Raw genomic sequence first — 15,300 nt, 5'->3', positions numbered from 1 at the left:
AGGAGGTAGGAGAGGGGAGTGGGGGGGAAATAGTGTGGGAGGTGGGGGGAGAAACGAAACTAAGAATGGGGGAGAGGGGGGGAAGAGAACAAGTGGTTTAAAAGGAGGGCTTAAACAGCCAGGTTTTTAGCTGGGTCTTAAAAGTCTTAACACTGCTGTACATAGGGCTTCTGGGAGAGAATTCCAGATAGTCGGGGCAGCCACAGAGAAGGCGCAGTCTCTGGTGAAGCTCAGCTTGGCATGCAAGGGTGAAGGTACATCTAACAGGCCTCGTTATGTGGAGCGGAGCTGACGGGACAGACAATAAAGACGTAAAAGACCATTGTTCCAGGGTAAAGCATCAGAGGAAATAAGGTTAAATGTGATCTTTGCAACCTTGTATTTGATACGTTCTACTCTTGGAAGCCAGTGTAAATCAGTGAGGACTGGGGAAATGTGCTCATGTTTGTTGGTACCGGTGATAAGTTGCGCTGCAGCATTTAGCAGTAATTGGAGAGGTTGAAGTGTGACTGCAGGGAAGCCTAGACGTGTGGAGTTACAATAGTCTACTAACAGTAGAATGGAGGCTTTACCACAGTTTGAAAATCTGCTTTCTCTAGCGAGTGTTTAAGGCCACAGAGCACCTGAAGTTTGTAAAAGCCTGCCTTGAGTCTGTTTTTAACAAATGGATGGAAAGATAGGGCAGAGTCAAATAAAACACCCAGATTGTGAATACAGGAGTTCAGCGAATAGGAGATTTGATCAATCGTAATGGAGTCATGACAGCTTATTGAAAAATAGCCAATGTTTAATAGTGGAAACACATAGAATTATGAGATTGACTGTATCAGTCCACGAGGGGTGCACTCGAATGAAAAACTGGATGACATCCACATACAATTTATATCCATCACACAGCTCGGCTAGCATTTTGCACAAAGGAGAAAGATATACGTTAAATAGTATGGCTGATAATGCTAAGCCTTGTGGCAAATGATGGTGATTTCAGCCCATTGAGAGGACTGATTGTTGAATTTAACACACTGGTATTGCTGAGAGACAAAAAAGGTAAACCATTATAACTCGGTTCTAGTAATTCCACAATCGCGAAGGCGATGCAGTAAGATAGAGTGATCAACGGTGTCGAAAGCTGCGGTGATATCTAGCGACACCAAGATGAAGCTGTAGCCTGAGTCAAGACCTCTTCTAAATGAGTCAGTGAGAGACAAGATTAGCAGTTCAGCACTTAAAGATTTTCTGAATCCAAACTGGTGGGGATCCAAGATTTGATGAGACTCAATGAATTCGATCAATTGATTAAGGACACTGCATTCTATTAGTTTAGCCAAGAACGAAAGAGTAGAGATGGGCCTAAAATTGTTGAGGTTTGCCGGGTCTAAATTACTCTTTTTCAAGAGGAGCTTGACTACAGCTTTCTTCCAGGAAATGGGGAGAGAACCCTCAGATAACAATATATTGATTAAGACACACAGAGATGGTAATTAGAGTGTCTTTTATCCCCTTCAGCATTGCAAGGGTTCAGGGAAGAACAGGATAGGTTTCTTAGAAATGATCTGTCCTAGTTCCAAAGAGGAAGCAAATTCAAAATTGCTCTCTATAGGATCGGGAAATAATACGTCCAAATGGAGCCAGTCAGGAACAGAGGAGAAAGAAGCAGCAAGAGTGGATATTTTACTCACAAAATGTGTCAGGAAATCAGTGCAATTGAAATCACAGGAAGGGATTGAAGAGGTGTAGAGGGCACTAGCAGAGGTGTTGGTAAGGGATTTAGCTATCCTAAACAATTCTTCGGGGTTAAAACCAATGTCATGTATGCATTTAGAATAGAAAGAGCATTTAGCATCCTGGATGGCAGTGCGGTATAAATCTAATAAGGAGCAAAAGTTTGTTAAGGAATCAATAGAGCGAGTTTTACGCCAACGGTGTACACTGTGTCTTAGCTGTACCTTCAAAGATTTAACTTTAGTGGTGAGCCAAGGGGAAAATGTTTTCCTCGATTTACATTTCAATACTAGTAGAGTGACATTATCAAGGGAGTCTTCTAGAAGCTCTATCCAACTAGCGACACCTTCCTCAATATTGAATGGGCAGAAAGAACAAAAATTGATTTTGACTGTTTCGCTCAGTTCAACGATATTGATAAAACCTCTAGAGACAAATGGAACATTAAGAGCATCCTTGAATGTCCTGGGGTTAGATGGGACAGCACCCAGCAGTGAAAAATTGATAGAAAAATGGTCAGACTGGGTACTGGGGTCACTGTGGCCGATTTGGTGCAAATGTCCAATGTAGTATTGTTGACAAAAACAAGATCTAAGATGTTGCCCAGCTTGTGTGTTGGGGATGAAATAATCATTTCCCATCCTAAAGAGAATAGAATATCATAAAAGATGGCGCCTTGGGGGGAGATGGCAATATTACCATAATGTAGGTTAAAATCGCCTAACATGACCATATTATTCAGGTTGGCTTTAGAAATAACTAGCTGCTCAAAGAATGGCAATAGGTTATTAGAAAGCAGCACAGACAGGCAGTAAATTAGACATAGACTGAACCAGTCAGAAAAAAGGACCATTCATAGGGCGAATTGTCACTGAGGTCTTCGTGCACCATCTTGAAAATATCCCGATAAATGATTAGAAGTCTCCCTCTGCGACCCTTTTTCCTTGGTTAGGAAATTGCTGTGTATCCTGAAATAGAAATTTGGTTTAGTAGGTCTGCATTGGATGGCAGTAATGCAGAAGAAATCAGGGTTGCTGTCTCTGATCAAATCAGAGACTATATGAATTTTCTTTCTAACTGCCTGTGCATTGATTAGATATATATTTAGTAGACATGATTGGGGAGAAGAAAAAGAGGGTAAGGTAGAGAGACAGATGGCAATCCAGCAAGATGGCGAGCAATTACCTCGATGATGCCGTACCCTGCTGAGATCACCGTATCTCCCTTGATGTAAAACAACAGGAATTGGCTGACTTGAAATTGACTGATGTTCATCTGGAGAGGATGCAGAGTCAATCGTGCTGGGCCTGATGCTACTCGGCACGAACGAAGGAGCGCGTGCACCTCCAGTGCACAGTGCCTCTGGCGTTGGCTGCTGGCTCTTCTCCCTCCCACGTGTGTGATGTCATCAGGGGTGTGGGGCTAGCACCCAATGTCATCTTGGCCGGCGGGAAACACGCTGGGAAGCAAATGCTCAGTCTCTCTGATGAAAAGCCAGCTGAGAATGGTTCGGATGTCCCGGAGAGATGGGGTCTCGCAGACAAAGTCCCACAGACAGGCTCTCGTCTGGCATTGGCCGCTGGCTCTTCCCCCCCACCACCACCCCCCGCATATGTGATGTCATCAGGAGGTGGGGCTAACGCCCAATGTCATCTCAGCTGGCGGGAAACACACCGGGAAACAACTGCTCAGTCTCTCTGATGAAAAGCCAGCTGGGAATGGCTCGGATATCCCGGAGAGATGGGGCCTCGCAGACAAAGTCCCACAGACCATATCAATTGGAAGGAATGCATTAGTGTAGATGCATATTGATGGCTCAGAGGGAAGAGCACCCCTTTATACTCTGCTGAGACACTGGATCAGCATTGACTCAAAGGGAAGCGTTCCCTCTAATCATGGCCAGCCTTTGGGTAGGGCAAGCTGGATAATTACCTGGGGTGCTGAGGGACAAGTGGTGCTATGGATGCCATTGGCATCACCCATTAGGCTGGTCCGCCAGGAGGCCAAACAGTGGTGGTGCTGGTTAGATGTGGACTTGATGCAGAAAAGGCAAATATTAGTTACAGAGAATCTGCCCCTTAAAGGCATAAGTGTTCCCAGGTCAGTGGCACTGAAATTACTGCTGACCTATGCACCACTGCACCTTTAAGGAGATGAACTCAGATGCTCCTGTTTACTAGGGCAGCACCTTTCTTCTTTGTCTGTGGCTGCAAGGTTCCCTGCTGAGCTGTTCAAACCACATGGGCTTAGAATAAAGAGAAAAGGCACTGGCACCACAGAGGAAGGAGGAGCAGCTATATTAGAAGTGACAGCCAGGACATGAAAGTGGGGTGGTGTCTTCCAAACTGTTGGGAGTCTGACTGCCTGCAGATACTATGGGCTATATATAGTTATACTTCGCTGTCACCCATGAGCTTGTTGAGTAACAGAAAAGGGGATAACCCATGGATATGCTTTTGGGACCAAAGTTAGTTGCAAAAGTTTTTTAGGTGTATTTGAAAAGTTTCATAGAGGTCAGTATTCAACTAGATATGTACAGGTAAAATTATTCAGACAGCTTTGTCTATCTGTATATTTAGCTCAAAGTGTATTGGCTGAATATCTGGTCTAAAGTTACCCTGAAAACGTTGTCTGGTAAATTTAGGACTGCTATCTACCCAGACAGAGTCACTTGGATATTTTTGTCTGGGCTTGAGAGAAGTGAGGCAGCCGGGGCCTGGAAAGTCAAGATGGAGGGAGAGATAATGCCTGAAGAGAGGGAGAGAGGAAAAGGGAGAGAGAATGCTTTGAAGGGAGCAAAAGAAGAGTCAGGAAATGCCAAGAGAGGGAGAGAAGGAGAAAAATTAATGGAAGGAGGGAGAATGCTGGGAGGGAGAGAGAGAATGCATAAAGAGAGGGAGAAGAAGGGGGAGAGAGTGCATGTAGGGAGGGAGCAAAGTGAGAGAATGGATAGAGGCAAGAAGAAGCAGGGAGGATGCCTGAAGGAAGAAGGGAGGATAACGGTTGGAGGGGGACAGAGAATGCCGTGAGCGAGGGGGGAGAGACTGTCTGCGGTATGAGGGGCACTATCAACAATTTTCACCTGGGGTATTGTTTGCATGAGGTCAGCACTGGGTCAAGGGCAAAAGTGCCCCAATACCATGTTGGGACACTGAGCCAGTACAGACTCACAGACAAGAATTAGCTCTAACACTACAGTGGGGCATTGGGTCACTATACTCTCATAGGAAAGAACATCACCTAATGCCACGTCAGGGCTTTGGATTAGGCCTGGCTCAAGAGGGAGATTGCCCCCTAACATCATGCAGAGACACTGAGTCAGTACTAGCTCAGAGATTAATATTTTCTCTTTTATATATAGGTCTTCTGCACCTGATCAGCACATAAAGACAGAAATGTGAGCAACACCACAGGAAAACCAAGGGGCTATATGGCATCTTATAAGAGGAGTTGGGATGGAGAAGGGAAAAAGCGAAACAGGAAGCTCTTGAGATCCCCTGTGACAAAGGATAAAAGCAAGATATGGGTCCAAGCCACTCATGGAACTATTAGGTAGTATTATTACTTTTATGCACCCAGCTCCACTTCCTCCCTTCCTTGCATAACTCTTGGTTGCAGGGTCAATCTTTAACTGTCAGCTGAATCGATAGCTGGAGCACTGTATATATAACCTGCAGAGCCAGCCAGACAGAAGGCAAGAGAAAATATCCAGAGACACTTTGCCTTGAGGAGACCCAGCAGGTTGAGGACATCATTACCACACTGAGACAATATGGCTTTTGGAGATCTCTTGGAAAAAGTGGGCAGCATGGGGCTCTTCCAAATTGTCTATGTCTGCTTTCTCTCCATCCCAGTCCTCATGATAGCCAGCCACAATCTGATCCAGAACTTCAGTGCAGCCGTTCCTGAGCATCACTGCCAGACCAGTATCCAGATGAATGGCACCCAGTCTAACCTCACCCAGCATCTGCACCCAGAGGACCTGTTGAAGGTGTCCATTCCCCTGGATGGGAAGCAGAAGCCGGAGCAATGCCTGCAGTTCACCACCACACAGTGGCAGCTGTTGGAGGGCAATGCCACGCTCCTTGAAGTGGAGACAGAGCCCTGCCGAGACGGCTGGGTCTTTGATGACAGCGTCTTCGCCTCCTCTATTGTCACTGAGGTAGGAGAAGTAGGGTAATTAGAATTGGCTATAAAAGGTTGGGGGCCCAAGAGTGCAAAGTTGCATGTCCCAGGTTGGGGTCTAGAGTTAGTCAACCACCAATCCAACTGGAGGAGCTCTTGTGATTAGCCAATAAGAGAGCAGTCCCAATTGGCTGAGCAGTTGGAGCACCAATGCCTTTTATGTCACACCTTACTCCTACCACTAGAGGGCACTTTTTACACTACTATTAATAAAAAGAAAAGCGGCATTAAGTCTGTGTAACAATAGAAGACATTTTATCTTTTGTTATTTACCGTGTTACTAAAGAACTGAAGATATACCTCAATGAGTGGCTGAGTACTATAAATCGCTGAGTATTAATGAGATGTTCCAGTCTACAACATTTGCCTCAGGCCCTGCTCAGATTGTGGGTTCCAATCCTAGAGCTGACAAGTTACCCAGTTCCAGGAGAGAGATTTTTAGTCCAGTCCTGATTTCTTACAACCTCATCCTGATCATTATGGGACCTGCAGCACTGATTTCAATGGGTAGAATCAGGAACTGCAAATACCATGCTGCTTTGGGATGTAAATTCAAAACCAGAACTGGCCAAAACATCTCGCTCCTGGAACTGGGTAATTTGGCAGCTCTGCAATCCCCTTGGAACTCAAATGCAACACTAGGGGTGTGGTTCTTCCTACAGGTAACATTAGGTGTGAATGACCCCCCCCCGAGTGTGTGGCCACTGGAGCTACAGAAAAACACATCCTTGGCTTCAGAATCAATTTCCTTTCTGCAGAAACTGCATGTGTAAAAAAAAAATAAAATAAGAAGAAGGAGCAAGCAACCAGGAGTTGGGAGTCACAAAACTGCTGCACAAATGGGCTTTATCCTGTATGTCTGCTTTAAAACATTTTAGGGGCAATTTCCAATTGTGCAAGATAATTAGCAGGTGTAAAAGTATGAGAATAACTTGTCAAATATATGTGCGTAAGTCTCTTATAAAATAACTTGCGCAAGTACCTCTTGGCCCCACTGTGGAACACTCCTAGACTGAAAATACATATATACTTTTTATGTTTATAAAATAGCACATATGCGAGTTCTAACTACTTAAGCATATATATGATAACTTTATGCTCGTAAATGTTATGAAAATATACTCCATACTGAACAACTGGTGTGTTGACAATGAGATTATGTCAGGGCTTCCCCCACCTTTCTGGTGACACCACAGTCAGTTGGGTTTCAAGTTATCCACAATGTATGCAAATTCATTAGGTATATCCTAAAAACCCAAATGGTCGTGGTATCTTCAGGACAGGATTAGGAAGCCCTAGGCTATGCACCAAGGGTGCTCAAACTGATCTTTAGGGTCCCGTCCCCCCCCCCCCCCGCCAGTCAGGTTTTCAGGATATCTCAAATTAATATGTATGATATTTGCATAAGGTACCACCTATGTATGCAAATATTTCTCATGAATATTCATTAGGGGTTTCCAGACAACCCAAATGGCTGGGAAGGGGGGGTGTTTGCCCAAGAACCACTTTGAGCACCCCTGCTATACCACAATCGAAGAGGGGGGGGGGGGTTTCCATGTCATCAGGAGCAGGTTAAGCTACTTTCTGGTTTCACCCCATTGCATCTTGGGACCTGTAGTTCTACTTGTAAGAAAATCCAGAAACTATGTGCATAAAGACCTGAGGTAAAAACCAAGACTGAATCCACTTTAAAAACACATGGTGTTGCTGGTAACTGTTTTTTCTCCACTATTGACACCATCTTGCTTCCCTCATGCAGTGGGAGCTGGTATGTGATCTGCGATCTCTCAAGGAGCTGGCACAGTCTCTATTCATGGCTGGTGTGCTGATTGGAGCTCTCATATTTGGAAGTCTCTCTGACAGGTGGGTGACACACTACAGAGACCAAAGACAACCAATGACAACAATAAGTTCTAATATCAAGCATATACCTAACAATTCAGTCCACATTCAAGTTAATGTGGAAGAAAGCCATTTTGTTTACTAGTTATGTCATCTCCATCACTAGCTACGGTAGAGGAGCCATTTTGTTTACTAGTGAAGTTGTTGCTGTTCACAACTAATATATAGGGAGTTATTTTGTCAATTAGTGCAATATGACTGCTGTTATCTGGAGCTTGAAAAAAAATACCTTTCCTTTATTTTCTTGTGGTTAGGTGCGGTCGGCGGGCAGTTCTCCTTTGGTCATTGTTGATGATAGCATTAATGGGCACAGGAGCTGCTTTCTCCCCCAGCTTTACCATCTACTGCTTCTTTCGCTTCCTGAGTGGTGTGGGACTCTCTGGACTCCTCTTGAATTACATTTGTCTGAGTGAGTGCAAGCTCTACAGAAGTCTTGAGTCTAGGGATGTCCTCTGACCCAGGTCAGCGCTGCCCAGGCTGAGTTAATCGTGGTTTTACTCTGACCTCATTCTTGGGCTTGTAATGCCTGTTTTTCATAGAGAAATTAGAATTACAAGGCCACAGATGCAACGGGGCAAATCCAGGCCTTGGTCAGCCTGTTCCTGATGATCTGAGTCAGGCAACCACTCTACTTGTTTCAGCTTTATCTTGTTTACAAAGTGAGAAATTAAAGAGCTCGGTCAATGGATGTGCAGCTCTGCGGTATGATGATGATATGAGAGTTATTTGAGGAAACAGAGTGCTACTGCCTACTGGAGAAAAGAATGCAGCAGGAAGATTAAGGAAAGCATGTAGAGGGGGGTGGAGTCCTCATGGCTGTTCTTTCTTCCAGGTCTAGAATGGGTCCCCACCAAGTTTCGTGCCATTGTGGTGTCCATCCAGGCATACTGCAGCACTGCTGGGCAGGTGATCTTGGCAGGCTTGGCCTACTGGCTCCGAGACTGGCGCTGGCTGCAGCTAGCAATTTCTCTTCCCTTTTTTGCATTCTTCCTGTATTCCTGGTGAGTTGATTTAGAGGCTTCTTTTGGTGCTTGCTCAGGACACAAAGGAATCATTTTTCATTTGCCAAGGCTATTTGGGGTCTCATACAACCAATTGACAGTGCTCAGCCTAAGGCTTGCACTGTGTATTTGCAAATCTGAGTCAAGATGCAGAGTTTTCTGTCTTTTCTGCATGTTTCCCTGTGTAGTTTGATAATTTCAACTCTGTTTTCAGCTTCAGATATGCAGATTAATCCACTTAACTTACACACATTTATTTCTGAACAATGAAAGAGAATTAAGAATAATTATACTGAGTGTAACCCCTAGGAAAGTGTACCTTTGAAGGACTCCAAAGAAGATACCCCAAATAAGGGTTAAACTGGTAAAGTCCTCTCCTGATATTAATCCTGTCGGGAGGGGGGAAAGGTGGAAGAAGATTACTTCCGAGGCCTTGAGCATTGTTTAATAGTTAATTCAGTATCAAAGTCTCATGTAGACTGTACTAATAATCACTGTGAGGTAGATATTCAAAACATAGCCGGCTGTCTAACTTAGCTGGATAGATTTATCTGGCTAAATTAGATGGGATATTTAGCTGCACAGCTATGTAGCTGAATATCCCCGGATAAATTGCTACTTAACCGGATAAGTCTTATCTGTCTAAGTTTAGACCTGCTATTGAGATAACTTATCTGGATAAATTTGAATATTGCTACTTAGCCAGATAACTTATCCGGCTAAGTAGTGCTACCCCCGTTAACGCCCCTATTATCCAGCTAAAAACTTACGCGAAGGCTGCTACTTAGCCAAATAAGTATTTGGTGAATTCCAACTTACCTTTTACTAATTAATTATGGAAAGTTGATAGAAATGTTTAATTACAAATCCCTGTTATTTATAATACATTTCTCAGCTTTGGATCTTCTAATAAATTTGTGACTCTCAACTTCCAGTTAATGTATTTGGTTACCAATTTCAATTGATATATCTCATTCCTGATCTATTCCAATTAATGGGGTAGTTATGGAGCTTCCTCACAGAATTTGGTGGAAAATATAATATTTTCCCAGTTTAAGTATACTGAAATAAAGTCCCGTTTTATCATACCGTACTCCATTTGTTCAGTTACCTTCTTACTTCTGTTGTTTGTATCTGGATGGTATTTCCATTCTCGTCTTTCCAACATCTTGATGGTGTGGATGTGGCTACAATTGGATGGATGCAACAGATCATCTACTCCTTTCTCCCAGGAATGAACCCAGATTCATTCCTCCACAGGCGTTCCAATAGTCCCTCTGTGCTCTCTGCTTTCCCAAACCACACTGAGCCCCAGAGCCTCAGGGTACTCAGGCAGTTGTAAAAATAAAACCTTAAGACCTGATTTTAAAAAGTATTTTCACTTCAAATTGGGATTTACATGTGTAAGAGCACTTTACTTGAGTACATGGCTTTTGAAAATTGCTATGATAGCGAGGCCAATATTCAGAAGGTCGTTTGGTGTTAGCCGGATAACTTGTCCAGTATATTCAGCAGGATAATATCTTGCTGAATATACTTCTTTAAAGTTATCTGGCTACTTACTGTACTACTGTACTATACTTCTTATCTGGATACCTCTGAGAGAGAGAGAGAGAGAGAGAGAGACATGGCGTTGCAAACTCAGCTCAGAAGCTTTGTCTGAAATGGGACTTTTCTGCCAGGGGAAAACAACTTTCCCAGGTTGCCTTAGGTTTTGGGGGTGACCGGTTGGGAAAAAGATTACACTCTGAGTCAGGATATGCAAAGCAGGGACTGTCTGATCAGAAAGCCTTGGATTACCCAAAATCCATTTGTCATGACTTACTGGATCAAGTGTTACATGTCTTCACAGTGTAACTGAGTTAATCAATACAACCACAGGTCACAAGGTGGCAGTATAACAAAAAATAAAAGTTGGGTATAACAAAACGCACTTTCCCGGTGCTTTATCATGTGACAGTGGAGTTGGGAGTATGCACAATTAAGTCTAACTTGGTCCTGATTATGTCTCTTTGGCAGGTGGTTGCCTGAATCAGCTCGGTGGTTGATTGTGAATAACAAGACGGAGGTCGCCCTGAGGAACTTGAAACGAGTGGCAAAGATGAACGGGAAAAAAGAGGAAGGGGAGAAGATCTCTCTGGAGGTCAGAGAATGGATGAAGAGTGTTGTGGAGTCTCAGTCTCAGGGAGGGGTTGGATGGCACACTATAGGTGCTTCAGGGGTGGGCAGAGCAGCTGAGACTGCACAGGGCTTAAGAAGTACTTGCTTCCTTTTTTGAACAACAGTTAACAGCTGCCTCCATTTCCTTCCCAAGATGCTGCAGTTGGAAGTGGCAGAGAAGTCGCCAAAGGCCAGCACCCACTCCATCCTAGACCTCTTCCGCACCCCAGCCATGTGCCGGATCTCCTGCTGCCTCATGTTCGTCAGGTACCGACTCCTCTTCCACCTTTGCAAAGCCAAAGAGCACCCCTGCTCACCAGCCTTCACCTGCAGCTCACCCCTGACTTCTGATAAAGCGTAAAAGTCATCGCGAGGGAATTTTTTTACTGAGGAAAGACCTGTGCTGCACTGAGCAAGGCAGGCTTTGATGAGGGCCATTTGTAAAGTTGTGCAGGTATTTGCAAGGCCCGCGGGGACTTTTCCCCACGGACCTTGCACCGGTTATCAAAGGGAAAGTATGCATGGACTTCCCCTTTGAAAAGTGGCCCAGGAAAAAGTACCTGAAGAGATTTGCACCTGCTTCTGGATAGTTTAGAAATTGCAGACTGCCTGCTTGTTGCCTCTCTTGACCTGACTCAGTCTCCAAGCCCATCATCCACTTTGTCCTTGGGTAAAAGTGTGCGCGTTCGTGATCCCTGCAGGTACTTTTACTTGCCTAGGCGGTGGGCAATTTTCAGGCAGCCTATTTTGCTGGGTAAATGGCTTTTGAAAATTGTCCTCCCCATAACTTATTAGTGCACTTAGAAATCACCTCTAGAAAAGTGTTTACTAATTCAAGGTCAGAGACCTAAGAATCTTGCATCTCTGTGCTCGACATTTGGCAACAGTTTGCCCTTTGCTGCTGGCAATGTGTTTGCAGGAAGCTTGACAGAACCAGCCAATAGGGTCATCAATTGACTCCAGCTTTTTCAGAACAGGTTGATCTAGTCCGGTTTTGAGTCCACAAAGGCATGGCCCTGGAATTCTGATTTTCCCAAGACAGGTAAGCACAGAGGGTCAGATTTAGGTAGAGGCAACATAGGCCAAGTACCTAGGACACCAAATTCTGAAGGTGCCCCAAAAACTGGGAGTCTGCATGCTGCTCTTTGATTTTCAAGGGCCAACCCCACCCCGTCCCAGTCCTCTGCCTCTGGTTGCCATAATCTTAAATCCGGCTCTGGCAGCTTATGTGCAGCTGGGGGACAAAACTAGGATGGCATTCGTTTGTTCTGAAAACTTAAAAGCTGCTGGGTGACCCTGCTTGACCGTCCAGCTCTGCAGAATCCGTGATGTCATGTGCCGTCTGTGCCCTGTTCAATAAACCCTTCTTTTCTTCCCATGTCCATCTGCAGTTTTTCCACCAACTTTGCCTATTTTGGCCTCTCCATGGATCTGCGGAATTTTGGCTTCAGTACACATCTGGTCCAGATGCTGTTCGGCAGCATTGATGTATTTGCCAAAATCCTCTGTGGAGTGATGCTGACCTTCTTCGGGCGCCGCACTGTCCAGGCATCCTCTCTGATCCTGGCAGGGATCTTCCTCTTGGCAAACACGGCTCTGCCTTTAGGTAAAGCTGGAGAAAGCGTTCTGGGTCATGGAGTTTGGAGGAGGGGCAGTTCTGTTTTCGGACTCATACAATAGAGGCATTTCCACTACCAAGCATTTCTAGTCTGAAAGGCAGATTTAAAAAAGAGTAGGAGTGTACACAGAAACCAATATTGTTTGGGGTTTTTATGTTTCATTTTACTTTGTTTATTTTGTTTCATTTTTCCATCTATTTTTTGTTTTAATCATGTCATTTTTTTATTTGTAGCATGCACTTTTTTTTTTATAACACGTGTTCATTTTTTTTACTTGTATTGCTTTGTGAGTAGCACATGCTAAAATGGCAAAAACTATATTTCAATATTTTTTTGTGTTTTGGATGGGAAACAGCACAAAACCCATAAGAAATCTCATTGATGTTTCATGACCTTTTAAAGTGGCAGCACATTTCTAAAAATAAGATACTTCAATATGCTCTTCTGCTACAAATTCATGCAAGCCCAGCTTCTAAGACAGATTAACTTTCACTGGGGACTTTAAAACAACTTCAAATCCTGCATTTGAAATAGAATCATGGAGGTTAAAACCAGGACTGGTTCAGCCTGTCCCTGATGACATGATCTGGTGACCCTAAAGAAAGCTGTGAATTGAAAGATATACGCACACAGGAGTGTGGAATTTCATCGTTTATCATGACGTCGTATTTGAATAATCTGCGTCATAGCATGTTATTCTTTTTTTCTCTAGACATGCAGACATTTCGCATCACACTGGTCATGCTGGGCAAAGGATGCCTTTCTGCCTCCTCCCTCTGCTCCTACCTGTACAGCGGAGAGCTGTTTCCCACCGTAGTCAGGTACGATTCACCCATGCAAAAGGTCAGCCATGTCCATTTGCATTTCAGAGAGTGTAGGAGCTGAAATAATAGAAGGCTTTCTGGCAAAACGCAGAGAGAGTGTATGGGCTGGAAATAACAGAGGAGATTCTGGCAAAGTGTGGAGGGCACAGGAGCTGGAAATACCAGAAGAGACTCCAGCAAAATGCAGAGAGCTCAGGGACTGGAAGCACCCGACGAGACTCTAGGGAAACGCAGAGAACTCAGGGGCTGAAACTGTTGAAAGATGCAATATATATATATTTAAATAATGTAAATAATTATTTATATATATAAAGATGACATGGCTCCCTTCCACAGCAGCAATTGATGGTGTGATTTCTTTGTTTTGTTTTGGTTTTTTTTTGCAGGCAAACAGGAATGGGTTTAACAACTATGATGGCTAGACTGGGTGGTATTGTGGCCCCCATGGTTCTAATGGCTGGAGACTATGTGGCTTTCCTGCCCCTGGTGATATTTGGGGGGGCTCCAATCATATCTGGGGTGGCTGCCTGCTTCTTACCGGAAATGCTGAATGCACCACTACTGGACACCATCGAGGAGGTAGAAGACAGGTCAGTGAAATCAGGGCTGGGGCAGGTGCAGCACCTGGCAAAGCCTTTCCATCCTTGCTTCAACTTTCCACCCAGAGATTGCTGTATCCATGCAGAGTGATTCAGATCCACCCTCTCCGGGAGGGGACACCCTGGGGGATGGTAAAAAGAGGTTCTTAGAACAGGGATGGACAATGAAAAAAAAACAAACCAAAAGAAAAGAAACAATGGCTTTGGTATATTTCAATATTCTTTTCCTAATCTCTCTCTTTTCAGAGCCAGGAGAAAAGAGATTGTGACGATCCAGGAGAAAAGAGCGGAAATTGTGATTGAGGTAATTGAAGGCACAAGACTTTAAGAGTACTGGAGGAGCCTCCTACAGTCTCTGTGCAAGAGACTGACAACACCATGTATGTCTCGTGGTGGCCAAGCAAACCTGTTTGCAAAAGCAGGAAGGTCTGTGGAGGTCGGGATGTCATGGAACTTCCAGAAGCCCGGAGCAGAAGAAAGGGGACGCATTTCTTCCACCCCCCATTTTGAAGAGGATGAAGGAGGCAGGTCCCTTCAACAGAATTAGAAGGCCATGCAGGGGAGGGGTGGGAACCCTGCATCCCAATTGGCCACTCTCCGATGTTCTGTGTGGTTCCAGTGCCACATCATCTTACTGAAAAGCGAGACTTGGAAACTGCCAGCGGCTACTCAGATGGAAGCGTAAACCCCCCCTGCAGCAATCCCTAACATATCAGCTGGGATTTGAGCTGCTGGGCCAAACTAAAGCTCTCTGCTATGCCGAACCTCTCAGAAAACTGCTTCTAAAAATAACAATGAACTCCACCCCTCCTCCCCTGAAATAAAAGAATTTCTGAAGACGGTCCATCAGTGAATGCTGATGGTCAGTGCCCCACATCTCTTCAGCTGACAGGATTCTATTAAAGGGTTCTTACTACTGTCCTTATTGTTAATATTATAAAAGAGGTGTAGATATGTCATTATTAATCGTTGTACATGGTTTTGTGAAAATGTTTTTGTACTGTATTGTGGATATATTTGTCTATTTATTTTCAGTGTAAACTGGGTTGCTATCAAAATAATAAAATTTATCTGAAGCAATTTTGGTCTTTTCTGAGAGGTAATCATTTAAACCAAAGCTAGAAGAAAACATGACTAACAAGATATTGTGCAGGGGACATGCCATGAAACTAAAGGCAGTGGCGGCCTTAGGGTTGTTGAGGCCCTGGACAAAATAGTTGCTTGAGGTCCCTTACAGGCCTAATTTTCATGATCTACAAGCAAGTTGAACATTTCTGATTTCAACCTC

The 15,300-nt window shown here is 44.2% G+C and overlaps 1 protein-coding gene across 2 annotated transcripts; it reads left to right on the top strand.

Annotated features, from left to right (window-relative positions):
* The first annotated feature begins 5,399 nt into the window (after positions 1-5,399).
* LOC115097488 (solute carrier family 22 member 6-B-like) lies at positions 5,400-15,086 on the top strand. Of its 2 annotated transcripts, XM_029613381.1 has the most exons (10): positions 5,400-5,884; positions 7,667-7,770; positions 8,064-8,218; positions 8,642-8,810; positions 10,830-10,953; positions 11,125-11,237; positions 12,362-12,576; positions 13,302-13,410; positions 13,800-14,003; positions 14,259-15,086. In XM_029613381.1, exons 1-10 carry the CDS (start codon positions 5,495-5,497, stop codon positions 14,338-14,340), a joined length of 1,665 nt encoding a protein of 554 aa, XP_029469241.1. In that variant the 5' UTR covers positions 5,400-5,494; the 3' UTR covers positions 14,341-15,086. The 2 variants fall into 2 exon arrangements, with proteins under 2 accessions (XP_029469241.1, XP_029469242.1); XM_029613382.1 differs by lacking the exons at positions 8,064-8,218; positions 8,642-8,810.
* Positions 15,087-15,300: the final 214 nt, after the last annotated feature.

The sequence above is a fragment of the Rhinatrema bivittatum genome, chromosome 8, assembly GCF_901001135.1.
Source record: "Rhinatrema bivittatum chromosome 8, aRhiBiv1.1, whole genome shotgun sequence".
Taxonomy (NCBI): Eukaryota; Metazoa; Chordata; class Amphibia; order Gymnophiona; family Rhinatrematidae; genus Rhinatrema; species Rhinatrema bivittatum.
Note: the sequence above shows the minus strand (reverse complement) of the source record. Positions and strands in the feature narration are given on the sequence as shown.